Consider the following 27003-nt stretch of genomic DNA (forward strand, 5'->3'; position numbering starts at 1 on the left):
GACTGTTTCCCTTAGTGGGTGAGTCCAGGACAAGAGGTCACAGTCTTAGAATTAGAGGGTACCCATTTAAAACAGAGATGAAGAGAAATTTTTTTAGCCAGAGGGTCGTGGATGTATGGAATTCGTTGCCACATACAGCTGTGGAGGCGCAGTCCTTGAGGGTTTTTAAGGAGGAGATTGACAGGTATCTAATTAGTCAGGGTATCAAGGGATATGGGAAAAAAACCGGAAATTGGAATTAGATGGGAGAATAGTTTAGCTCATGATGGAGAGGTGGAGCAGACTCAATGGGCCAAATGGCCTACTCCTGCTCCTCTGTTTTGTGATCTTGTGACCTTGTGGCATGTATCTATGTATTGCTTGGGTGGAGAGACGTCTGTTCCAAAGGAGGTGTAAGGTGCTCCTTCCCTCTGCTAGCCTGCGGGTCAGCCTTGGGCAAAGTGTAGCACCTGCTTACCCCATCCCCCCACCCCGATTAGAGCAACATGCAACCATGGGAGCAGGTGGTGGATGGTCATACGAGCAGCCGGTGCACATCACAAGTCCTGGTTATGTGACCACTGACACCAGGCAGACAATTTCTGAAGAGTATCGATAATGGCTGGGGTCAATCATCTTGTGAAGACACTGCCCAGAAGAAGACAATGGCAAACCACTTCAGTAGAAGAATTTGCCAAGAACAATCCTGATCAAAGACCGCGATCACCCACGTCATACGGCTTGGCACAAAATGAATGGACGCACTCTACTGCTGCCGTTAAACAACACATTTTGCAGCATATACCTGGTGATAATAATTCTGATTCTGACTCTGAAATCTGATTCTGATTCTTGTTGTAATTGACCTGTTTTTAAGTCTTTGCACTATTGGTGTCACAAGGCAACAATTTTCACACCTTATGTCAGTGATAATAATCCTGATACTGATACAGATACGATCGTGGTGAATCAAATACCTCGAAGAGTCCCTCTTGCCGAGAGTCACCTTGTCACTTTATCATTCGCTGTCAGGCTCACCTTCTGTTCAGACTCTCCAGCAACGAGTGCCACCTCATGTACTTTATTCAGTCTATGTATATAAGCTAAGCACATGTATTTAAGGTCACATTAAAAGAGTTACTTGTGCATTGTGTTTTATAGGATTGCTTTTATATTTACATTTATTGTTTTCTTTATCTTATTGTTTTTTTTGTGCTGCATTGGATCCGGAGTAACAATTATTTTGTTCTCCTTATACTTGTGGACTGAAGCATGACTGTAAACGATCTTGGACCTTGAAGGGAGACTGTGGGCTGAGTGGCCTTCTCCAGTGGTGTTTTGTAAGAATGAGCGTGTAGTGACTGTTGGGGCCATTTCCGCTGATGTATAGAGAATTGCTTCCCTTGTTTGTTGTTGACATCATGGTGGGATGGGAATCCGTCAGGAAGTGAAGCAACCTTTACCGAAACTTCTGCATTTTATTGTCCAGAGACAAAGAGGGCACTGAGGATCAAGTTGGAGATGAGCTTACTGGGTGCCTGGCTGCCTGCTGCCCTGCTGTTGGGCTCTGTACTCAGTGACTGTAAGTGCTTTTTATTTTGTTCAGACTGTTTAAGTTTTCACTTCATCTCCAAGGGCAGGGTCAGCATCAGGGGATCCGAGAGGTGGAGCTATCGGAGCAGGTTGTGGCGGCCAGTGGTCGCACGGTGAATACTGGTTGGGATATTGGCAGCTGGTAGCTGGCTTGACCTACTTGAAGAACCTGTGATTAACACCCCGGATGTGGTATCTACAGGAGGAGCTGCCTCAAGGAGACAATGTCCATCATCAAAGATCCCCACCATTCAGGCCATGCCACCTCCTGGCGGGTATCGTTCCAGGTGTTTATCTGTAGCTCCTTTGTGTGCACTGTGTGCAGTTTTGGGCTCCTTATTTAAGAAAGGATGTACTGACATTGCAGAGGGTTCAGAGAAGATTTACTAGAATGATTCCGGGAATGAGAGGGTTAACATGTGAGGAATGTTTGACCGCTCTTGGACTGTACTCCTTGGAGTTTAGAAGAATGAGGGGGGGACCTCATAGAAACATTTCGAATGTTGAAAGGCATGGACAGAGTGGATGTGGCAAAGTTGTTTCCCATGGTGGGGGAGTCTAGTATGAGAGGACATGACTTGAGGATTGCAGGGCGCCCATTCAGAACAGAGATGCGAAAAAATCTTTTTAGCCAGAGGGTGGTGAATCTATGGAATTTGTTGCCACAGGCGGCAGTGGAGGCCAAGTCATTGGGTGTATTTAAGGCAGAGATTGATAGGTATCTGAGTGGTCAGGGCATCAAAGGTTATGGTGAGAAGGCGGAGGAATGGGACTAAAGGGGAGATTGGATCAGCTCAGGATGAAATGGCGGAGCAGACTCGATGGGCCGAATGGCCGACTTCTGCTCCTTTGTCTTATGGTCTTATGGTCTTTGGAAAGTTATAGAAATGTACGAAGCAGCAGAAAGTAGTAGATTCTGCCCCATACCTCACCGGCACATCCTTCCCCACCATCGGTGGTGTCTACACGAGGCAAAGATCCCCACCATATGGGCTATTTTCATCCTCTCACAGCTCGGCTGCACGGTAGCATAGTGGTTAGCAAAACACTTTGCAGTACCAGTGACCCAGGTTCAGTTCCCGCTGCTGCCTGTAAGGAGTTTGTACGTTCTCCCTGTGACCACGTGGGTTTCCTCCAGGTGCTCCGGTTTCCTCCCACAGTCCGAAGACGTACTGGTTGGCAGGCTAATTGATCATTGTAAGTTGTCCCATGATTAGGTTAGGATTAAATCGGGAATTGCTGGGTGGCTCTGGAAGGGCTGAACAGGCCTGTTCTGTGCTGTGCCTCAATAAATAAATAAAACATTACAAAACAAAAGTTCTGAAGTCCCACAGCACTGGATCGGTAACAATGACTTCTCTTCGACCGTTCAGTTGTTGAACCGACTGGCACAAGTCTGATCACCACAGTTCAGCAACACAGATAGGCTTCATTTGTCACATGTACATCAAAATTACCCATGGGTAATCCCAGGTAATTTCTAAAGAAAGTACGTGTTCAGCATAGCATCGTGGGCCGAAGGGCCTGTATTGTGCTGTAGGTTTTCTGTGTTTTTATGAAACATACAGTGAAATGTGTCGTTTGTGTTAGTGACCAACGCGGTCCGAGGATGTGCTGAGGACAGCCTGCAAGTACCTCTGTACCTCCAGTGCCAACATAATGTGGCCACAGCTCACTAACCCTAACCCCGACCGCATGTCTTTGGAATGTGGGAGGAAACCCTCGTGGTCACAGGGAGAAGATACAAACTCCTTAGAGACAGTGGCAGGAATTGAACCCCGATCCTACAGCTGACGCACCGTAAAGCTTTGCGCTAACTGCGATGCTACCACAAGCCATGAGTGCCGGGAAAGTAGAGCGACGGACTAAGCGCCTATGTTCTTTCTAAGGTGCTCACACATGCACACACATCCTTTTGCTACTAGTACATAAAGGAACTTAAACTGCGCACCAGAGGTTGACACCTTCGACCTTGCTGGTACGTTAAGCTTATTTCACTATCATACACAATCACATTTCCTTTTCCGGTGTCTGATGCTGGCAGTGTTGACAACGCAGAGTTTGCGATGATTTGTCTGCAGATTTTAGAACTGACTTACTTATACTGTTTTTATTGAAGAAATTATTCAGTGCGCGCATGTTGTTGTCAATGGGCAAAAAATTGCCTGGCACACTGGTCATTACAAATTAGAGGAAGCATTGCCCAGCAGGAATCTTTGAGGTTCACCTGTGTTTATTGTCAGGAAGGTGGAGATGTTATCCCTGATCTGCACTGACTGTGGTCTCATGATGACAAAGTCAAGAACCTAGTTCCAGAGGTACAAGAGGCTCAGGATTTGAGGCTAATAAGGGAAAGAGGTACAAGAGCCATAGGTCCCACCCCTCCAGGTTCAGGAACAGTGTTTACCCCTCAACCATTAGGCTCTTGACCCAGTGTGGTTAACTTTGCTCACCTCAACTCTGAACTAATTCCACCACCAGTGGAATCACTTTTAAGGACTCTACAATTCATGTTCTCAGTATTATTTATCAATATATAACTTTTGTATTTGTATACGTTGTCTTCGTGCATTGTTGTTTGCCAGCCTTAGTATGTCACTAACTATACAATAGTCATTGTTCAAGTTCCAGTTTATTGTCATTCAACCACACACATATACACAGCCAAACAAAACAACATTCCTCCGGGCCAAGGTGCACCACACAGTACATATAACTCAAACACAATACATAAGACAATATTACCATAAATAGATTAACAAATAATAAGGTGCATTTACAACACAGGTCAAAATATAATGCCACTAGTGCTTCATATGAGTTGCTTAGTCAATATACAATAGTTAATGTTTCTGTTGTATTTCTTTGTTCTACTGTGAATGCCTGCAAGAAAATGAATCTCAGGTAGTATATGGTGGCTTAACTGTATGTACTTTGATAATATGTAAAGTGGTTGGGTTGGAAAGAAGACATCTACAGACCACTCTATCCAGTCTTCAAATGCCTCGGTTGTTTGGAACACTGCAAGAACATAGCAAAGAGGAGTTGCCACTAACATTTATACCTCGAGGTAGGGGTGAAAATGTTCAGCTCTGGGATCTGAATATACTTACTTTGAACTTAATCTCCCACTATTTAACAACTGCCCTGCTTTTCTGTTTCGTTCAGCCCTGTGGATTCCCTCATGCTTTTCCATAGTATATTGCACCTGACCCCAGGCTGACATTTCGTGCCCTCAGCCGAATCATCGACATAGATCTTGATCGCTGCCGTATTCCAGGCAAACCCTCACCCCTGGAATATTCTCTTTCCGGATGTGGGAGTTTGCAGGTCTGTACTGAGGTTTCTCTCTGCCGAGTTTCAGAACACCAGAGGGGATCCTGCCAGCTCTCGAAGCCCTTTTGTTATTTTGTTTCTCACTCGGGGCGGGCAACAGTAAACGTAGCCTAAAAAGTTGCACTGTGGAGTTAAGGCGCTCACGGCCAGGCTGCTAAAATCTCCAACGTCCTCGTATTGCTTCCTACAGTGCAGGGAAGTGTACGATCACCCACTTTTGGCAGAAAGAATAAAGATGTAACACACACAAAATGCTGGGGCATCTCAGCAGATCAGGCAGCATCTATGGAGATGAGTTAACGGTCAAAGTTTCAGGCCGAGACCCTTCATCAGTGCTCTACTCTTTTCCACAGATGCTGTCTGACCTGCTGAGTTCCCCCAGCATTTTGTCAGAATCAGAATCAGGTTTATTATCACCAACATGTGTCGTGAAATTTGTTAACTTAGCAGCAGCAGTTCAATGCAATACATAATCTAGCAGAGAGAGAAAAATAATAATAATAAATAAATAAGTCAATCAATTATAGCATGTGTATATTGAATAGATTACAAATCATGCAAAACACAGAAATAATATATATTTAAAAAGTGAGGTAGTGTTCATGGGTTCAATGGCTGTTTAGGAATCAGATGGCAGAGGGGAAGAAGCTGTTCCTGAATCGCTGAGTGTGTGGCTTCAGGCTTCTGTACCTCCTACCTGATGGTAACAGTGAGAAAAGGACATGTCCTGGGTGCTGGAGGTCCTTAATAATGGATGCTGCCTTTCTGAGACACCACTCCTTGAAGATGCTCTCAAGTTGTATTTTGCAGGCTAGTATCCAAGATGGAGCTGACTAGATTTACAACCCTCTGCAGCTTCTTTCAGTCCTATGCAGTAGCCCCTCCACACCAGACAGTGCTGCAACCTGTCAGAATGCTCTCCACGGTAAATCTATAGAAGTTTTTGAGTATATTTGCTGACATGCCAAATCTCTTCAAACTCCTAGTGAAGTATAGCCGCTGTCTTGCCTTTATCATAGCTGCATCGATATGTTGGGAGTAGGTGAGATCCACAGAGATTGCTCTGGATTTCCAGCATCTGCAGATTTTCTCATGATGTAGATTATTTTCTAAATGGGGAGCAAATTCAGAAATCAGAGGGGCAAAGGGACTTGAGAGACCTAGTGCAGGTTGAGTCAGTGGTGAGGAAAGCAATTAGCATTCACATTGAGAGGGCTGGAATATAAAAGCAAGGCTGTAATGTCGAAGCTTTACAAAGCAATGGTCAGAGCACACCTGACGCATTGTGAGCAGTTTTCGGCCTCATCTAAGAAAGGATGTGCTACCATTGGAGAGGGTCCAGAGGAGTTCACGATACTGATCCAGGAATGAAAGGATTAACGTATGAGGAGCATTTGGTGACTCTTGAGTCTGTACTTACTGGAGTTGAAAAGGATGGTGGGGGGGGGGGGATCTCATTAAAAGCTATCAAATATTGAAGGGCCTAGATAGAGTGGATGTGGAGAGGATGTTTCCTATAGTGGGGGTGTCTAGCACTAGAGGGCACAGCCTCAGAATAGAAGGGCTTCTCTTTAGAACAAAGATAAGAACATGTTTCTTGAGCCAGAGGTTGGTCAGTCTGTGGAATTCATTGCCACAGACAGTCATTTAGCATAGATAAAGCAGAGGTCCTTGATTCGACACGGACTAGAGGGGCCGAGATGGCCTGTTTCCGTGCTGTAATTGTTATATGGTTATATTAGTCAGGGTGTCAAAGGTTACGGGAAGGAGGCTGGAGAGTGATAATAAATCAGCCATTATGGGATGGTGGAGCAGACTTGATAGCTGAATGGCCTAATTCTGCTCCTATGTTGTATGGTCAGATGGTTTTGGTTCATTTAAAAAGAAAGTGATAAGTTTCTAGATATTAAGAGCATTGAGAGGCAAGGGACATGGTATTGAGATAAAGAATGGCAGACAGGGCTTTTGGAGATGAATCGCCTTGACCTCCCATTTCCTACGTTCTTGTGAAAGCAATGTCAACATTGGCTGCAGAAGTGACAAAATATCAAAGTTCAGTCTACAACGGGAACTGACACGAATGTTCTGGAGTCAGTGGTCACAGAGCAGCCAGTGCCTCACACACCACAAAGGCTCTGAGCTATAGCGTGGCTTTTAATGTCAATTGGCTCATTGTCACTACAGTCAGAAAATCATAAAGTATAACAGCACACAAACAGGCCCTTTGGCCTATCTAGTATGTGCTGAACTGTTATTTTGCCTTGTTCCATCTGCACCCTAATGCCCTGTACCCCTCCCATCCATGTATTTATACAAATTTTTCTTAAATACTGCAATCAAGCCCAATTCATCACTTCTTCTGACAGCTCATTCCGCACTCTCATCACCCTCTGAGTGAAGACATTCCACCTTCAATATTTTCCCTTTCATCTGTTTTTTTTTAGATATAGGAGCAGAATTAGGCTATTTGGCCCATCAAGTTCGACCATTTCAACATGGCTGATCCATTTTTCCCCTCAGTTCCAGTTTCCTGCATTCTCCCCGTTGTGTGGCCTCCGTCGGTCGTGGTCGACCATGGGTACCGTGCCTCTGGCAGTCACCGGGAGTGGCTTCTCTAAGGTGCAAGCCAGGGCAGAGTTGATATGGAGATCGGTCTGTTGCCCATGCAGCGGGACCCCCTCTCCATGCTGATGACAGGTCCAAAGGAACGACGGAAGTCGATACAGTTTGGTGCCAGCAGCATCTCAGGAGTTGCCGTGCCGGTGCTGGGTACAGCAGTCAGCCGCCTTTGGGACTCCGACTCCGGATTTTGCCTCGAGGTTTGCTCCCAAAGCCTTTCCCGTGAGCGGGTATAGCCACAAGGCAGCGGAGGTTTGAAATCGGAGTCTTCCCTCTCCTAGATGAGCTACCATCCGAGGTTAACGAGCCCCATCTGCCCGGAGCAACTGGTTTTAAGGCGCCAGTGGTCCGCCTTTGCCCCTTCTCATGTCAGTGAGAATAACTCCACCGGGCATAAGAACTATGCCACACGTGAAGGCCAGGGGTTGGACTTGGTTGTCAGAGGCTGTTTGAGACGCACGCCATGAAGAGCATTTGTTTAGCAGTGGGAGCTCGTCCCCACTACCACCCTTCGGCTATGACTACTCTTCTCCCCATATAAACACAGATTTACAAGGATTTGCCTGGATTGGGGAGCATGCCTTATGAGAATAGTTTGAGTGAACTTGGCCTTTTCTCCTTGGAGTGAAGGAGGTGAGAGGAGACCTGATAGAGGTGTATAAGATGATGAGGGGCATTGATAGTGTGGATAGTCAGAGGCTTTTTCCCAGGGCTGAAATGGCTAGCACGAGAGAGCACAGTTTTAAGGTGCTTGGAAGTAGGTACAGAGGAGATGTCAGGGGTAAGTTTTTTTACACAGAGGTTGGTGAGTGCGTGGAATGGGCTGCTGGTGACAGAGGTGGAGGTGGATACGATAGGGTCTTTTGAGAGACTGCTGGATAGGCACATGGAGCTTAGAAAAATAGAGGGCTATGGGTAACCCTAGGTAATTTATAAAGTAAGTACATGTTCGGCACAGCATTGTGGGCCGAAGGGCCTGTATTGTGCTGTAAGTTTTCTATGTTTCTATATCCCTTCATGCCCTGACTTATCAATCTCTGCCTTAAATATACACAATGACTTGGTCTCCACATCTGTCTGTGGCAATAAATTGACCCGAGTCACCCCAACCACAAACTATTCTAGGTGCTACCATCTGGGAAGTGGTACCGCAGCATAAAAGCCAGGACCAACAGCCCCTGGGACAGCTTCTTCCAGCAGACCATCAGACTGATTAACTCACACTGATTTGAGTGTATTTCTCTATGTTACATTCACTGTTCCATTTATTATATATTATTATAAATTACTATGAATGCATTTCAACAGAGATGTAACGTAAAGATTTTTACTCATATATGTGAAGGATGTAAGAAATAAAGTCAATTTAATTCAATTCACTTCAATTTTATCGAGGCCTTTCAACATTCACTAGGTTTCAATGAGATTCCTCCCTCATTTTTCTGAATTCCAGTGAATACAGCCCCTGAGCCACCAAACGCTCCTTAAACGAAAACTTTTCAATTCAAAATCATTTTCACGAACCTCCTTTGAATCCTCTCCAATGTCAGCACATCTTTTCTTAGATAAGGGACCCAAAACTGTTCACAATACACCAAGACTAACTCAGGTCCTCAAGTCCCAGCATCATCCTTATAAATTGTCTCTGCAATCTTTCAGTCTTCTTGACATCTTCCCTGTAGGCAGGGGGTCCTGGAACAATTCACAATGCTGACACAAATCTGAACCCAGTCTCAAATCTGTTTTCCACTTACATTAATGTTCAATGGGTGACTGGGTGGGGGATTTTCATTATTGATCATTGTAACTGCTATACTACCATGCCTCCCTTAAAGATTTAATCTTAAAAGATGAAAGATTAGCCTTATTTGTCCCACGTACGTTGAAAGATACAGTGAAATGCATGACTTGTGGCAACGACCAGCACAGTGCGAGCACGTTCTGGAGGCAGCCCGCAAGTGTGACTATGCTTCCGCTGCCAAAGCAACATGCCCACAATTTACTAACTCTAACTTTGGTTTATTACTGTCACATGTACCAAGCTGTGATGAAAATCTTGTCTCGCATACAGTTCCTGCAGATCATTGAGGTAGGACATAGTTAAACAGGAACAGAATGCAGAATAAAGGGTAAGACCTACAGAGAAAGTGCAGTGCAGGTAAATGATAAATGTACGATCATAACGAGGTAGATTGTGAGGCCAAGTGACCATTGTACGGTACAGGATGTTGTCCATGGAAGTGGGCTGGGAGGGGGGGGGGGCAGGGGCCACTGGTTCCCCTGATGTGTTTCTGCGGTTTCTGATACAGCTTGCAGAGGTGTATAAAATCATTACGGGTATAGATTGTGTGTACATTCACCGTGTTTTTCCCAGGGCAAAGCTTGCTTGTCTGTATAGGCTACGCACAAGTCAGGTGTTTGTCACCTGGCAAGGGCTTGTATTCAAAGGTCTTGCCCTTGTCTGTAATTCCTTATTTGTAGCACCTGACATGCAAAATGCTTGAAGCCTGACCCCTCCTGCAAAATTGATAAACCCCAACGTGGATAGAAGGCCTGATGATGGGTTTCTTAATCAATGTACACTCAGTTATCATCATCACTAAGGCATGTCCTGTGATGTGGGCGATCACGGTCTTTGACCATGATTGTTCTTGGCAAATTTTTCTAGAGAAGTGATTTGCCATCGCCCCCTTCCACCCCACCCCACCCCGCCACATCCCAGGGTCGTTGCGAGGAAACTGGAGACCGGAGGTGGGAGAACGTGCAGGCAGTGCCGGAATCCGGGATTGAGCCTGGGTTACTGGAGCTGTGACGCAGCATCTCGGTTCACCACACGACTGAGCTGCCTCCGCCTATCACTCGGCTGCAACGAATTGCGGCGCCACGGTAACGTCGCAGTCAGGACGATATTATCACGGCTCAGGGCGTCGCAGTTCGGAGTTCAGTCCCAGTGGCGGCTGTGAGAAGTTTGTACGTTCTTCCCGTGTGAGCGTGGGTTTCCTCCGGGTGCTCCGGTTTCCTCCCACAGTCCACAGTTAATAGATGAATCAGTCATTGTAAATTGACCTGCGTTTAAACCAGCGTTAAATTGCTGGGTTGCTGGGCAACACGACTTGTCGGGACTGAAGGGATTGATTCACGGTGCATCTCTAAATTTAAGCACAACAATTAAAACCTGTCATTCTCCCCTCTCTCAGCCACTGACATTTGGACCATTCCCTACGCTGATGAAGTGTCTGCGGTGGAAGGAGGCTCTGCGGTGTTGCCATGTACTGTCAGCGACTTCACCCTCCCCTTCTCTGTGTCATGGCTCAAAGGCGACCTGCGGGGTTACAAACCCGTGGCCAATTGTACATATCCCAGTCCCTTCCACTCCCAGTGCAACAACATGATTCAGGAAGGAGAAGGCAGCCGGATCACATTCGTGGGGAACTTCAGCCAGGGGGACGCCTCGATAATGGTGCAGCGTCTGAAGCAGGCGGACAGTGGTCAGTATCGGTGTCACATTCCGGACAGCAGTAGGATATTTAAATCAGTGGTCCTTACACACCTGATGGTCAGAGGTAAGGAGCAATGTTCAGATTTAAAAATAAAGCTTATTTTTTATTCTTATTTATTTAGAGAGACAGCGTAGAACAGGCCATTCCGGCCCAACGAGCTGCACTGCCCAGCACCCCACTGATTTAACCCTAGCCTAATCACAGGATGACCAACTAGCATGTATGTTTGGCCTACAGGACTAACCCCCTCTGTAGCGGTCTGTAGCGGTCTGTAATTACAATGACCAACTCGCCTACTAAGCCGTATGTCATTGGATTGAGGGAGGAAACGGGGGCTCTCAGTGGAAACCCAGCCGCTCACAGAAAGAACGTGCAAACTTTCTGACAGAGGATGCTGGAACTGATGCCTCGAGCAGTTAGAGTATCACACTGACCACTACTACCCTACCGCGGTGTCCAAATTTAGCCTTGTTTCTCCCGCGCACATGGAAACAGGCCGTGAGATTTCACATTTGCATCAGTAACCAAGGATTCTGTGGAGGCAGCTCACATGCTTTCAGCACCCACGTGGCATGCCCACTACCTGCCAACCTGCCCACCCGTACGACTCTGGAACGTGGAAGGAAACGGAAGCACCCGCCACCACAAGGAGTGCATGCAGACTCCACACAGACAGCAGAAGAAGTCAGACACAGACCCGTATGTCTGGCCTACAGAACTAACCCCTCTGTAGCGAAACCTGCTGGGAGGCGTGTTCCTGCAAACAGAGGCTGCCCGAGATACTCCCACAGTTAAGTAAGCCATTGCTTGATCAAAGTTGAAGTTACACACACTCACTTGCGCAGCATCCCAAGCACAGAGTGTGGCAGTTAGTGTAATGCTCTTACAGCTCGGGATGTCAGAGCTCGGAATTTATTCCAGTGCTGTCTGTAGGGAGCTTGTATGTTCTCCCCCTGAGTGTATGGGCTTCCTCCGGTTGCTCTAGTTTCCTCCCACATTCCAAAGACGTACCAGTTAGAGGGATGATTGGTCATTGTAAATTGTCCTGTGATTAGGCTGGGGTTAAATAAGTGGGCTGCAGCTCAAAGTGCCAGAAGGGCCTGTTTCATGCTGCCGTATCTCTAAATAAATAAATACATTTATTAATTAAACAGCATCAGATCAGCGGCTTTCACAAGGGAAGTGTTGGTGTTGCCAGGCCGGTAAAAGGAAGGGCATTGGCTGAAACCATGAGATTGTGTCATCATAGAACATAGAACATAGAACATAGAACAGTACAGCACAGTACAGGCCCTTCGGCCCACAATGTTATACCGACCCTCAAACCCTGCCTCCCATATAACCCCCCACCTTAAGTTCCTTCATATTCTTGTCCAGTAGTCTCTTAAACTTCACTAGTATATCTGCCTCCACCACTGACTCAGGCAGTGCATTCCACGCACCAACCACTCTCTGAGTGAAAAACCTTCCTCTAATATCCCCCTTGAACTTCCCTCCCCTTACCTTAAAGCCATGTCCTCTTGTACTGAGCAGTGGTGCCCTGGGGAAGAGGTGCTGGCTGTCCACTCTGTCTATTCCTCTTAATATCTTGTACACCTCTATCATGTCTCCTCTCAACCTCCTTCTCTCCAAAGAGTAAAGCCCTAGCTCCCTTAATCTCTGATCATAATCCATACCCTCTAAACCAGGCAGCATCCTGGTAAATCTCGTCTGTACCCTTTCCGATGCTTCCACATCCTTCCTATAGTGAGGCAACCAGAACTGGACACAATACTCCAAGTGTGGCCTAACTAGAGTTTTATAGAGCTGCATCATTACATCGCGTCTCTTAAATTCTGTCCCTCGACTTATGAAACCTAACACCCCATAAGCTTTCTTAACTACTCTATCTACCTGTGAGGCAACTTTCAGAGATCTGTGGACATGTACCCCCAGATTCCTCTGCTCCTCCACACTACCAAGTATCCTGCCATTTACTTTGTACTCTGCCTTGGAGTTTGTCCTTCCAAAGTGTACCACCTCACACTTCTCCGGGTTGAACTCCATCTGCCACTTCTCAGCCCACTTCTGCATCCTATCAATGTCTTTCTGCAATTTTCGACAATCCTCTACACTATCTACACCACCACCAACCTTTGTGTCATCTGCAAAGTTGCCAACCCACCCTTCTATCCCCACATCCAGGTCGTTAATAAAAATCACAAAAAGTAGAGGTTCCAGAACAGATCCTTGTGGGACACCACTAGTCACAACCCTCCAATCTGAATGTACTCCCTCCACCACAACCCTCTGCCTTCTGCAGGCAAGCCAATTCTGAATCCACCTGGCCAAACTTCCCTGGATCCCATGCCTTCTGACTTTCTGAATAAACCTACCGTGTGGAACATTGTCAAATGCCTTACTAAAATCCATGTAGATCACATCCACTGCACTACCCTCATCTATATGCCTGGTCATCTCCTCAAAGAACTCTATCAGGCTTGTTAGGCATGATCTGCCCTTCACAAAGCCATGCTGACTGTCCCTGATCAGACCATGATTCTCTAAATGCCCATAGATCTTATCTCTAAGAATCTTTTCCAACAGCTTTCCCACCACAGATGTAAGGCTCACTGGTCTATAATTACCTGGACTAACCCTACTACCTTTTTTGAACAAGGGGACAACATTTGCCTCCCTCCAATCCTCCGGTACCATTCCCGTGGACAACGAGGACATTAAGATTCTATCATCAATCAAGGGAATGTGAGTTCATATCATTCCAGGGTTTTAAATGAAACATTGAAATAAAATTGTAATGAAAATTAAAATTAATCCTAGTTCGGATGAACTGTGGAACCGCAGTGTTAGTCAAACCAAATCTACTTCATTCCTATAGTCCGGGAAGGAGGTCTATCTCACTTACCTTGTGTGGCAGGGCCTGGGTCTGAGAGTGAGGAATGACCCGAGGTTTGGATGATTTAAGCACTGGGCCAGATTGAAAACTCATGGTATCAGGACCAGAGGTGAGGGATGGTCCGGTTCAGTTTGCTGCTACTCAAGGTTTACTGGTCTTTGCCCTGAACTGAGGCTGAGGCCTGCACCTAACAGGCTTCTGAATCATGAGCTTCAGTTCTGAATTCCATTTACTTACTTCTATTGTTTTTCTTCTCACTGTACACTGGGTCTGATGGTCTTCTTTTGTTTTGGTGGGTTCTATTGGGATTTCTTTGTTTTGTGGCTGCCTGCAAGGAGATGAATCTGAAAGTTGTATGAAGTATACATACTTTGATAGAAGTATGGAGAAAGAAGTTAGAGGATCAGAATGGGAGTGCAGCGGGAGCCATCTTGAATGTTTCTTATTCTCGTCGGAGTTAAGAGAGGCGGGACTGCGCAGTTGTGTGATGGCGGGCAGTGAAGCGGGGGAAGATTTAAAAAGGACACAGCCTTATACAGTGGACAGCGGAGTGAACCGGGAGCAGAGTGAAGGCTTAAGGGCTTTGGCTCAACGGGCTTAGGCGGAAGCAGGCAAGGCAAGGTAGGTTTAGGTTTCAGTTTTTCCTGTTATTTGAGGAAAGGGGGAAGTATGAGTGTGAGGGCAGCTTGTTGATCTCAGTGTCGGATGTGCGAGGTCCTGGAGTCTCCTAGCCTCCTGGACGTCCACATCTGTTCCAGGTGTGCTGAGCTGCAGCTCCTAAGGGACTGTGTTAGGGAACTGGAGCTGCAGCTCGATGACCTTCGTCTGGTCAGGGAGGGTGAGGAGTTGAGTTACAGGCAGGTGGTCACACCAGGGCCACAGGAGCCAGACAGGTAGCGGAAGGGGAAGAGTCAGGTACTAGAGAGTACCCCAGTGGCTGTACCACTTGATAATAAGGGGGGGACAGCCTACCTGGGGGAAGCAACAGTGACCGTGCCTCTAGCACAGAGTCCGGCCCGGTAGCTCAGAAGGGTAGGGGAAAGGAAGAGGAAGGCAGTAGTAATAGGGGACTCGATAGTTAAGGGGTCAGATTGGTGATTCTGTGGACGTGATCAGGAGACCCAGATGGTAGTTTGTCTCCCTGGTGCCAGGGTTCAGGATGTTTCTGATCGCGTGCAAGATATCCTGAAGTGGGAGGGTGTGGAGCCAGAGGTCATGGTACATATAGGTACCAATGACATAGGAAGAAAAAGGGAAGAGGTCCTGAAAGGAGAATATAGGGAGTTAGGAAGGCAGTTGAGAAGAAGGACCACAAAGGTAATAATCTCGGGATTACTGCCTATGCCACGCGACAGTGAGAGTAGGAATGGAATGAGGTGGAGGATAAATGCGTGGCTGAAGGATTGGAGCAGGGGGCAGGGATTCAAGTTTCTGGATCATTGGGACATCTTCTGGGGCAGGTGTGACCTCTACAAAAAGGATGGGTTACACTTGAATCCTAGGGGGACCAATATCCTGGCGGGGAGATTTGCGAAGGCGACTGGGGAGACTTTAAACTAGAATGGTTGGGGGGTGGGAATCAATTTGAAGAGACTAGGGGAGAGGAGTTTAGTTCACAAATAGAGAAAGCTAGTAGACCGTGTTTGAGGGAGGATAGGCAGGTGATAGAGAAGGGGAGCGCTCAGACCGAAGATGTAGGGGAGAAGGAAGAAAAAGATAATAAAGTGGATCACATCGATAGGGATAAACAGAGAGGAAGAGGTGGAAAGTTTCTTAAATGCATCTATTTTAATGCTAGGAGCATTGTAAGAAAGGTGGATGAGAGAGCATGGATTGATACCTGGAAATATGATGTTGTAGCTATTAGTGAAACGTGGTTGCAGGAGGGGTGTGATTGGCAACTAAATATTCCTGGATTTCGTTGCTTCAGGTGTGATAGAATTGGAGGGACAAGAGGAGGAGGTGTTGCATTGCTTGTCTGAGAAAATATTACAGCGGTGCGCTGGCAGGATAGATTAGAGGGCTCATCTAGGGAGACTATTTGGGTGGAATTGAGGAATGGGAAAGGTGTAGTAACACTTATAGGGGTGTATTATAGACCACCTAATGGGGGCGAGAATTGGAGGAGCAAATTTGCAGGGAGATAGCAGATATTTGTAGTAAGCACAAGGTTGTGATTGTGGGAGATTTTAATTTTCCACACATAGACTGGGAAGCCCATTCTGTAAAAGGGCTGGATGGCTTGGAGTTTGTAAAATGTGTGCAGGATAGTTTTTTTGCAGCAACACATAGAGGTACCAACTAGAGAAGGGGCAGTGTTGGATCTCCTGTTAGGGAATGAAATAGGTCAGGGGTACGGACGTATGTGTTGGGGAGCACTTCAGGTCCAGTGATCACAATGCCATTAGTTTCAATATAATTATGGAGAAGGATAGGACTGGACCCAGGGTTGAGATTTTTGATTGGAGAAAGGCTAACTTTGAGGACATGCGAAAGGACTTAGAAGGAGTGGATTTTGAGGTGAAATTTTGAGGGTGCAGAATCTTTATGTTCCTGTTAGGTTGAAAGGAAAGATTAAAAGTTTGAGAGCGCCATGGTTTTCAAGGGATATTGGAAACTTGGTTTGGAAAAAGAGGGAGATCTATAATAAATAGAGGCAACATGGAGTAAATGAGGTGCTCAAGGAATATAAAGAATGTAAAGAAAGAAATTAGAAAAGCTAAAAGAAGATATGAGGTTGCTTTGGCAAGTAAGGTGAAAATAAATCCGAAGGGTTTCTACAGTTATATCAATAGCAAAAGGATAGTGAGGGATAAAATTGGTCCCTTAGAGAATCAGAGTGGACAGCTATGTGTGGAGCCGAAAGAGATGGGGGAGATTTTGAACAATTTCTTTTCTTCAGTATTCACTAAGGAGAAGGATATTGAATTGTGTAAGTTAAGTGAAACAAGTAGGGTAGTTATGGAAACTATGACAATTAAAGAGGAGGAAGTACTGGCACTTTTAAGGGATATAAAAGTGGATAAATCTCCAGTTCCTGACAGGATATTCCTTAGGACCTTAAGGGAAGTTGGTGTAGAAATAGCAGGGGCTCTGACAGAAATATTTCAAATGTCATTAGAAACGGGGATGGTGCTGGAGGATTGTCGTATTGCTCATGTGGTTCCCTTGTTTAAAAAGGGTTCTAAGAGTAAACCTAGCAATTATAGGCCTGTCAGTTTGACGTCAGTGGTGGGTAAATTAATGGAAAGTATTCTTAGAGATGGTATATATAATTATCTGGATAGACAGGGTCTGATTAGGAATAGTCAGCGTGGATTTGTGCGTGGAAGGTCATGTTTGACAAATCTTATTGAATTTTTTGAAGAGGTTACGAGGAAAGTTGATGAGGGTAAAGCAGTGGATGTTGTCTATATGGACTTCAGTAAGGCCTTTGACAAGGTTCCACACTGAAGGTTAGTTAGGAAGGTTCAATCGTTAGGTATTAATATTTAAGTAGTAAAATGGATTCAACAGTGGCTGGATGGGCGATGCCAGAGAGTAGTGGTGGATAACTGTTTGTCAGCTTGGAGGCTGGTGTGCCTCAGGGATCTGTATTGGGTCCAATGTTGTTTGTCATATACATTAATGATCTGGATGATGGGGTGGTAAATTGGATTAGTAAGTGTGCAGATGATACTAAGGTAGGTGGCATTGTGGATAATGAAGTAGGGTTTCAAAGCTTGCAGAGAGATTTAGGCCAGTTAGAAGAGTGGGCTGAATGATGGCAGATGGAGTTTAATGCTGATAAGTGTGAGGTGCTACATTTTGGTAGGAATAATCCAAATAGGACATACATGGTAAATGGTAGGGCATTGAAGAATGCAATAGAACAGAGTGATCTAGGAATAATGGTGCATAGTTCCCTGAAGGTGGAATCTCATGTGGATAGGGTGGTGAAGAAAGCTTTTGGTATGCTGTCCTTTATAAATCAGAGCATTGAGTATAGGAGTTGGGATGTAATGTTAAAATTGTCCAAAGCATTGGTAAGGCCGAATTTGGAGTATTGTATACAGTTCTGGTCACCGAATTATAGGAAATATATCAACAAAATAGAGAGAGTACAGAGAAGATTTACTAGAATGTTACCTGGGTTTCAGCACCTAAGTTACAGGGAAAGGCTGAACAAGTTAGGTCTTTATTCTTTGGAACGTAGAAGGTTGAGGGGGGACTTGATAGAGGTATTTAAAATAATGAGGGGGATAGATCGAGTTGACCTGGATAGGCTTTTTCCATTGAGAGTAGGGGAGATTCAATCAAGAGGACATGATTTGAGAGTTAGGGGGCAAAAGTTTAAGGGAAACACGAGGGGGTATTTCTTTACTCAGAGAGTGGTAGCTGTGTGGAATGAGCTTCCAGTAGAAGTGGCAGAGGCAAGTTTGGTATTGTCATTTAAAGCAAAATTGGATAGGTATATGGACAGGAAAGGAATGGAGGGTTATGGGCTGAGTGCGGGCCAGTGGGACTAGTTGAGTGTAAGCGTTGGCACGGACTAGAAGGGCCGAGATGGCCTGTTTCTGTGCTGTAATTGTTATACGGTTATATATGGTTATATGGATAAATAAAGTTTGAACTTTGGCTTACATGTGACAACAGACTTGCCAGCGTGGTGCACTCATAACAGCCACCACAGTTCAGAGACAAATAGGGGTGGGCTATGGTAGTGTAGCAGTTAGCACAACACTTCACAGTGCCAGCGATCCTGGTTCAATTCCCACCACTGTCTGTAAGGAGCTTTGTGCATCCCCCGGTGACTGCATGGGAGGTTAGGTCAGATTCACTTTATTTGTCATATCAAAACATACAGTGATATGTGTTATTTGCGTCAGCAACCAACACAGACCAAAGATGTTCTGGAGAGCATCCCGTAAGTGTTGCCCTGGTTTTGGCATCACTGTAGCATGCCAACAACTTACTGACCTCAGCCCTTACGTCTTGCTGAGAAAATAGAGAATCAGCTATACTATAATCACTAGAAAATTTACTGAACAATTGAGTCTACGTACAGCGATTATATAAAAATTAGAAGCAAGCACAGAAGAGTTAAACTACAAGCTAATTACTAGAAAAAATAACAATTCTGCACTCCAATCCAACAGAGTGCAGCAGATACTTTTCAGACATCAAGTCCCTCAGCCACCCTCTGAGGAGATGTCCCCTTGGCCGACTTGGGTTGAGGAGTGCCAGTATCTGAGCTGGTGGCTGACCACTCCTTCTCAAGTGACAGCTGCCTTTGTTCTCCTGCTAAATAGTGACTCCCTGAGTGGCTGGGGTTCCCGGGACATTGGAACGAAGAAAGGCACCCAGGCAATGTGAGAGGTTGAGGCCCAAACCCAAATGATGGTAGTGGGTGGACTGGTCTTGCTTGTGCAGTCACTGGACAGAGGCTGTCACTGGCTCACTTTCCAACTGCCTCCAGTGTACAAGTGAGTGGGAAGTGCATCGGTGAGACATGCTTGCTGTGGCTGATCAGCCAGAGATGTGTGGAAGTCTGAAGCGTGGTAATGGTATAAGAAGGAGCGATGTGTGTGTTTGTGTTTGTTTGTGGGTACATGCACTGTAGGAGTGTGTGTGTGTGTGTGTGTGTGTGTGTGTGTGTGTGTGTGTGTGTGTGTGTGTGTGTGTGTGTGTGTGTGTGTGTGTGTGTGTGTGTGTGTGTGTGTGAGTGTGTGTGTACTATGTTTGGGGGTAAGATGTGTGTGCATTGGGCACCAACTGCGACAGGGATCTTCTGGGATGTGGATGATAGAATTACTGACCAGCCACATCTTCACTGACCTTCAACACCAGTGTGAGACCTCAGACCCCACCACCAAGAGTACGGGATCCGATCCCTGGGGAACAACCTGTACCACACGGCTCGAGACCTTTCTCTCTGGGCATCGGGCCTCTGATCTCTCTACCCTTCCTACTGGGATGTCCAGCGATGTGTCTAAAATTTATTCAGTGTGATTCGAGGCACTGGTTCACATTTCCAAGTTTGTCTAAGAAACCTCCCTCTCTTCTCCTCACTCTTTGCTTAGAACTGTTCATGAATCAATCCTGTCTGGTGTCTGTCCTCCTCTCAGCTTCTGATGGAAAAGATTCGGAGGTGACTGGAACCGAGGGAGCTTCGGCCACGTTACCCTGTGTGTTCACACGGTCTCGGCAGAGCCTCACCGCACACACGGTGACGTGGATGAGGAAGGATCCCTACCGACACATCGTCACCTTCAGGCGTATTCAAAATGGATCGTGGGCAGCGGAAAATGGAGTGACTCGGTACGAGCTCGTCGGGGACCCAGAGCTGGGAAACTCCTCGACCAGAATAAAGCAGCTGAGAGTGGAGGACAGTCACAGCTACCTGTGTCTGGCTGAGTTCAGGACCAGGACTGATCTCGAAATTATCTCGCCCTCGAGCATCCATCTGTCCCAGTATGAGGCCCATCTGTGGGTCAGACCTGGTGAGAAACCGCACCCTGTGGTGTATGCAGGGGGTGAGGGAGGAAGGGGAGCATGCAACATTGGACCGTACAGCACAGACCCTTCAGCCCACAATGTTGTATTGACCTTATACCCTACCCTATGATCAATCTAACTCTTCCCTCCCACATTGCCTCCATTCTGCCATCCATTCATTTGCCTATCCAGGAGTATCTTAAATGTCCGTAATGTACCTGCCTCTACCACCACCCCTGGTGGGTGGGTTCCTAGCACCCACCACTCTGTGTGTAAAGACCTACCTCATACTTCCCTCCAATCACTTTAAAACTGCTTCAACATATTAGTCATTTCAGCCCTTATCATCTTATCATCTTGTATGCCTCATCATCTTGTACACCTCTGTCAAGTCGGTCCTCACCTCCTTTGCTCCAAAGAGAAAGCCTGAGCTCGCTCAACCTATCCTCATGAGGTATGCTCTCAAGTCCAGGCTGAGTCCCAGTAAATCTCCTCTGCACCCTCTCTGGAGCTTCCACGTCCTTCCTCTTATGAAGTGATCAGAAGTGAACACAATACTCCAAGTGTGGTCTAAATAGGGTTTTGTAGAGTTGCAACTCCTGTGGTTCTTGTTTTCAATCCCTGGATGAATGAAGACTAACACACCATTCGCTTTCCGAACCACCCCATCAACGAGCACAGCAACTTGGAGTTATCTGTGGGTGTGAACCCCAATCACTGGGGATCTGACCGCCAGCACCAGCTGTGTGGAGTTTGTACTATCTCCCCGTGAATGCCTGGGTTTCTCTGACACCCTTTTACACCCCAGAGGCGTGCAAGTCAGTGGGTTAATCGGGTTATGTAAAATGCCCCTAGTTGGGGTGATTGATACAATCTAGGTTGGTGTGGGAAGAACATGAAAATGAGTTCAGCATATCAGAGGTACAAAGGGATTTGGGAGTCCTCATTCAGGACTCCTTATAGGTTAGTTTGCAGGTTGAGTCAGTGGTAAGGAAGGTAAATGCAATGTTAGCATTCATTTTGAGGGGACTCGAATATAAAAGCAAGGATGGGATGATGTGGCTTTACAAGGCTTTGGTCAGACTGGACCATTGTGAGCAGTTTTGAGCCCCATACTAAGAAAAGATGTCCTGGCTTTGGAGGGGGTCCGGGGGGTTCATGAGAATGATCCCAGAAATGAAGGGGCTAACTGGCCACTGGCCTGTACTCTCTGGAGTTTAGAATGATGGGGGAAGGGGGGGAATCTTGCTGGAACCTATAGATTATTGAAAGGCCTAGACAGAGTGGATGTGGAGAGGATGTTTCCTATAGTGGGAGAATCTAGGACCAGAGGGCACAGCCTCACAATAGAGGGATGTCCCTTTAGAACAGAGATGAGAAGGAGTTTCTCTAGGCAGAGGGTGGTGAATCTGTGGAATTCATTACCACAGACCAGAAATTTAAAGTGGAGATTAACAAGCTCTTGATTAGTCATGGTGGCAAGGGTTATGGGAAGAAGGCAGGAGTATGGAGTTGAGAGGGTTAATAAATCAGCCATGACGGAATGTCAGGTTGGCCTTATGGTCTAAATTCTCATCATTATTAAGGTCTCTTGCTGCCTCAGTCTTAGGGGAAATCCTGTGACCAACCTGTTTGGTTCTCTCCACTTTACTGCTCCTTTGTCGAGCTCACCTCCCTTCTGACGATTGTCACTTGCATCTGAGTTACACACTCATCGGTCTGCCCACAGAGTTGAATTAAATGTCCCTGCATTATTGGGCTCTCTCCCCCTTTGTTGGAACCTAGTTTGACCTCTTCCACTTTCTCTTCAGTCAAACAGACGTTCGCCATTGTGCTGTTATGTATCCCACTTGAAATGAAAATTTTCACCTTGTTAGTGATGGGCATCATTTTATGCAAGCTCAAACTCAGGTATGTAAATTTGCTGGGAGATTTGCCTTTAAATGTCTGAATTGTGACTTACACTCTCAGTAGCCACTTTATCAGGGACACCTGTTTATTAATACAAATATCTAATCAGCCAATCATGTGGCAGCAATGAAATGCACAAAAGCATGCAGACATGGTCAAGAGGTTCAGATATTGTTAAGGCCAAACATCAGAATGGGGAAGAAATTTGATCTATGTGACTTTGACTGTGGAATGATTGTTGTTGCACGACAGGGTGATTTGATTATCTCAAAAACTGCTGATCTCCTGGGATTTTCCCAGACAACAGACTGTAGAATTTACAGAGAATAGTGCAACAATCAAAAAACATCTAGTGAGCAGCAGTTCTGTGGGTGAAAACACCTTGTTTTTGAGAGATGTCAGTGGAGAATGGCCCGACTGGCTTGAGGTGAGATTAACTTAAATAACCACATGTTACAACAGTGGTGAGCAGAACAGCATCTCTGAACACACAGCACGTTGAACCTTGAAGTGGATGGGTGACACCAGAAGAAGACCACAAATTTATACTCAGTGGCCACTTTATTAGGCACAGGAGGTACAGCCCAGAATTTCTTTGTCACATGTACATTGAAACAGACAGTGAAATGCATCACTTGCACCAAATCCAATCAGCGAGGTTGGTGCTGGGGGCAGCCAGCAGAGGTCCCAAGCTTCCAGTGCCAACATAGTGTGCCCACAGCTACCAACCCTCAACACATGTTTTTGGAATGAAGGGAGGATTGGGAAGCAAACTGAACACCGGGAGGAAGCCCATGTGGTCACAGGGAGAACATACAGACAGCGGGGATAATTGAACCCCGATCACTGTTTGCTGTAAAGTGATTGCACGAACCACTACATCACCATGTCACCCCAATACTCCAGTTGCATATAATACTCAGGGCAACCCAGTCAGAGTTTTACATGGCTGCAATATGACTTCTTGAATCTTATACTCAATGTCTAGACCAACAAACGCAGGCATTGAGGAGGAATCTCTTTAGCCAGAGAGTAATGAATCTGTGAAGTTCTTTGCCAGACAGCAGTGGAGGCCAAGTCATTGGATATATTTAAAGTGGAAGTTGATAAGTTTTTGATTAGTCAGGGTGCCAAAGGTTACAAGGAGAAGATGGGAAAATGGGACTGAGAAGGGTAGTAAATCAGCCATAATGGAGCAGATTCAATGGTCTGAATGGCCTGATTCTGTCCCATACCTTATAGACTTCTTTACCATCCCATCTACTTGCATAGATTCTCCTGCCATAACCAGTATTTTCAATGACCTGAATGCCACAGGCCCACTGCCAAAGTCTGTGTGGTCTCTCTTTATAATCCATTCCCAGGTTATCACTTTGTTAGACCAACCACTTGCCCTCCCCTCCAACACCCAATCCATGTCTCTTCACCTCCTATTGCTATCCTTGCTGCTTTGCAAGCTTTGTGTCATTTGCAAATTCAGAAGTGTCTATGTGTCTAGGAGCCCAAAATAAAATTGGACCCAGCTCAATGCCTCAGGAACATCACTATTCACTATCCTCCAGCCTGAGGAACACACAGACTCTTTCTGCCATCCTTAAATTCTCAGTGCACCCTTCACTCCTGCCTCTTACCTTCTGTCATTGATCTATCCATTGCTAATTAGCAATATAGTGTTAACTGCCTTGGCTCATCCAGTCCTTTCACACAGTCTACCTTACTCCCCTCTGAACCTGCAGTTATTAGTAACTGGAGTAAGTAATTGCATAGGTTGGTGAGGCCTAATTTGGAGTAGGAAAGACTCGACTATGGATAAAACAGTGGCTGATTGGCAGGAGGCAAAGAGTGGGAATAAAGGGAGCCTTTTCTGGTTGGCTGCTGGTGACTAGTGGTGTTTGACAGGGGTCTGTGTTAGGACTGATTCTTTTTACATTATATGTCAATGATGGAATTGATGGCTTTGTTGCAAAGTTTGGAGATAATACAAATATCGGTGGAGAGGCAGGTCAATTTGAGGAAGTAGAGAGACTACAGAAGGACTTAGACAGATTATGAGAATGGACAAAGAAATGGCAGATGGAATACAGTGTCGGGAAGTGTATGGTCATGCACTTTGCTAGAAGAAATGAAAGGGTTGACTAATTTCTAAATGGAGAGAAAATACAGAAAACTGAGGTGCAAAGGGATGGGAGTCATTGTGCGGGATTCCCTAGAGGTTAATTTGCCAGTTGAATCTGTGATGAGGAAGGCAAATGCAATGTTAGCATTCATTTCAAGAAGATTAGAATATAAAAGCAAGGATGCATTGTTGAAACTTTATAAAGCACTGGTGAGGCCTCATGGAGTATTGTGAGCAGTTTTGTGCTCCTTATCTTAGAAATGATGTGCTGAAACTGTAAAGGATTCAAAGGAGGTTCACAAAAATGATTCCAGGATTGAATGGCTTGTCATATGAAGAGTTATTGATGGGTCTGGGCCTTTATTCACTAGAATTCAGAAGAATGAGCAGTGACCTAATTGAGACCTATTGAATGGCGAAAGGTCTTGATAGAGTGGATGTGGAGAGGTTGTTTCCGAAGGTAGGAGAGTCTAAGACCAGAAGTCGTAGACTCACGATAGAGGGGAGTCCTTCCAGAATGGAGATGAGGAGGAATTTCTTTAACTGGAGACTGGTGAATCTGTAGAATTCTTTGGAGGCCAAGTCTATATGTATCTTTAAGGAAGAGGTTGATAGATTTTTGATTGGTCAGGGAATTAGGAGATGCTGGGGAAGACAAGAGACTGGGGTTGGGCTGAGAGGAAAATTGGATCAGACATGATGAAATGGCGAAGCAGACCCAATGGGCAAAATGGCCTAATTCTGTTCCTATATCTTTTGGTCTTATGGTAAATAAGGTTGAAAGAGTACAGAGAAAATTTACAGGGATGTTGCCTCAAGTTACCTCTGGCTAAAGAGATGAGCTATATGGAAAGGTTGACTAAGTTAGGACTTTATTCCTTGGAACACAGGAAAATGAGAGGAGATTTGATAGAGATGTACATAATTATGAGGGGTATAGATAGGGTAGATGCAAGCAGGCTTTTACCACTGAGGTTGGGTAGGACTACAACTAGAGGCCAAGCGTTAAGGGTGAAAAGCGAAAAATTTAAGAGGAACATGAGGGGAAACTTCTTCACTCAGAGGATTGTGAGGGTGTGGTACGAGTTGCTTGCACAAGTGCTGCATGTGAGTTTGATTTCAACTTTTAAGTGAAGTTTGGATAGGTAGATGGATGGTAGTGATATGGGGGGCCATGGTCCTGCTGCAGGTTGATGGGACCAGACAGTTTAAATGGTTCAGCACTGACTAGATAAAGTGACAGGACCACAATGTGCTGGATTGAGAGATCATAAGATGATCATAGAGGAGGTCAGTTCAAGAGTCTACAGTGGGGCAGAAGCTGTTCCTGAGATGCTGGCATGTGCTTTCAGGCTCTTGAGTCTTTTGGCCTGAAAGAAGGGGAGAGAAAGGAGAATAGTTGTGGTGGGACGGGTCTCTGATTATGTTGGATGTTTTCCTGAGGCAGTGGGAAGTGTCGACAGAATCCATGGAGGGGAGGCTGGTTTCTGTGATATACTGGCCTACATTCAATAAGAAATGTCCCTGGGTTGGAAATAGAGAATGTGTGAGGAGAGGCAGGGTGCTTAGAGCATCCTTCTATACTAGAACTGTTCTGTAATTCTGTGAATCAGAGTCAAAATCTGGTTTATCACTGACATGTGAAATTTATTGTATTGTGGCAGCAGTACCATGCAATACATTAAAAATACTAAAAGTTACAATAAGAGATAGAGGAAAAGAAAATAAATGGGTAGTCCAAAAAGAGAGTAGACAGTGAGTTACTGTTCATGGATTCAGAAATCCAATTGTGGAGGGGAGGAATATTTCTAAAATGTCAATAAATGGGAAACGTGTCTTCCTCATACAATTACTGAAACTGATTTTAATTGGTCTTATTTTATCCACAGAGATGATCCAGACTAATCAATTGTTGGAGACCGAGAACCCATTTTTCTCCCTTCACAAGCAGGAACCTCTCCTGCCCCAACCTCTCTGCGACTGAGTGCTTTTGCTGATCTGAGCAGCAATCATTTGTTGCCGTTCCCTCCAAGGTGCATGGGTGTGCGGCTGTGCCGTGACTTAAATGTTCCCGTGTAATGTGTACATTAGCCTTTGTTGCCACACTGCTGGAATTTTCTTTTACATTATGTTAATATAATTTTAAAATCCCTGTTAAATTATGTTAGTAACTATAATCTATAAATTTTCTAAATAATAAATGTACCACAACCTTTACTTTGAAACATATTTACATTGTCAGTGTTTCAAGTCACAATACTGTTACAAATTGTAAAAATAAACACAGAATGGAAGCAAACGTGAGGAAATCTGCAGATGCTGGAAATTCAAGCAACACACACAAAATGCTGGTGGAACGCAGCAGGCCAGGCAGCATCTATAGGAAGAAGCACAGTTGACATTTCAGGTCAAGACCCTTCATCAGGACAATGGAAGTCTGTATCTCATTGTTAATAAACTATCAGCCTTCTGAATGTCGACATTGTCTAAGTTTAAAAGTTTATGAAATGTGAAATATTTTCATTGTTGTGCTATATTCATTATACTCTTCAATTAATAAATAAAATTAAAAAGTA

The 27003-nt window shown here is 45.3% G+C and overlaps 1 protein-coding gene across 2 annotated transcripts; it reads left to right on the top strand.

Annotated features, from left to right (window-relative positions):
- The first annotated feature begins 1473 nt into the window (after nt 1-1473).
- LOC140728679 (immunoglobulin superfamily member 3-like) lies at nt 1474-27003 on the top strand. Of its 2 annotated transcripts, none has more exons than XM_073047640.1 (5): nt 1474-1561; nt 10725-11090; nt 19986-20405; nt 22212-22311; nt 26317-27003. In XM_073047640.1, exons 1-5 carry the CDS (start codon nt 1501-1503, stop codon nt 26330-26332), a joined length of 963 nt encoding a protein of 320 aa, XP_072903741.1. In that variant the 5' UTR covers nt 1474-1500; the 3' UTR covers nt 26333-27003. The 2 variants fall into 2 exon arrangements, with proteins under 2 accessions (XP_072903741.1, XP_072903742.1); XM_073047641.1 differs by having other exon boundaries at nt 20031-20405.

This window comes from Hemitrygon akajei, chromosome 6 (assembly GCF_048418815.1).
Source record: "Hemitrygon akajei chromosome 6, sHemAka1.3, whole genome shotgun sequence".
Classification (NCBI taxonomy): domain Eukaryota; kingdom Metazoa; phylum Chordata; class Chondrichthyes; order Myliobatiformes; family Dasyatidae; genus Hemitrygon; species Hemitrygon akajei.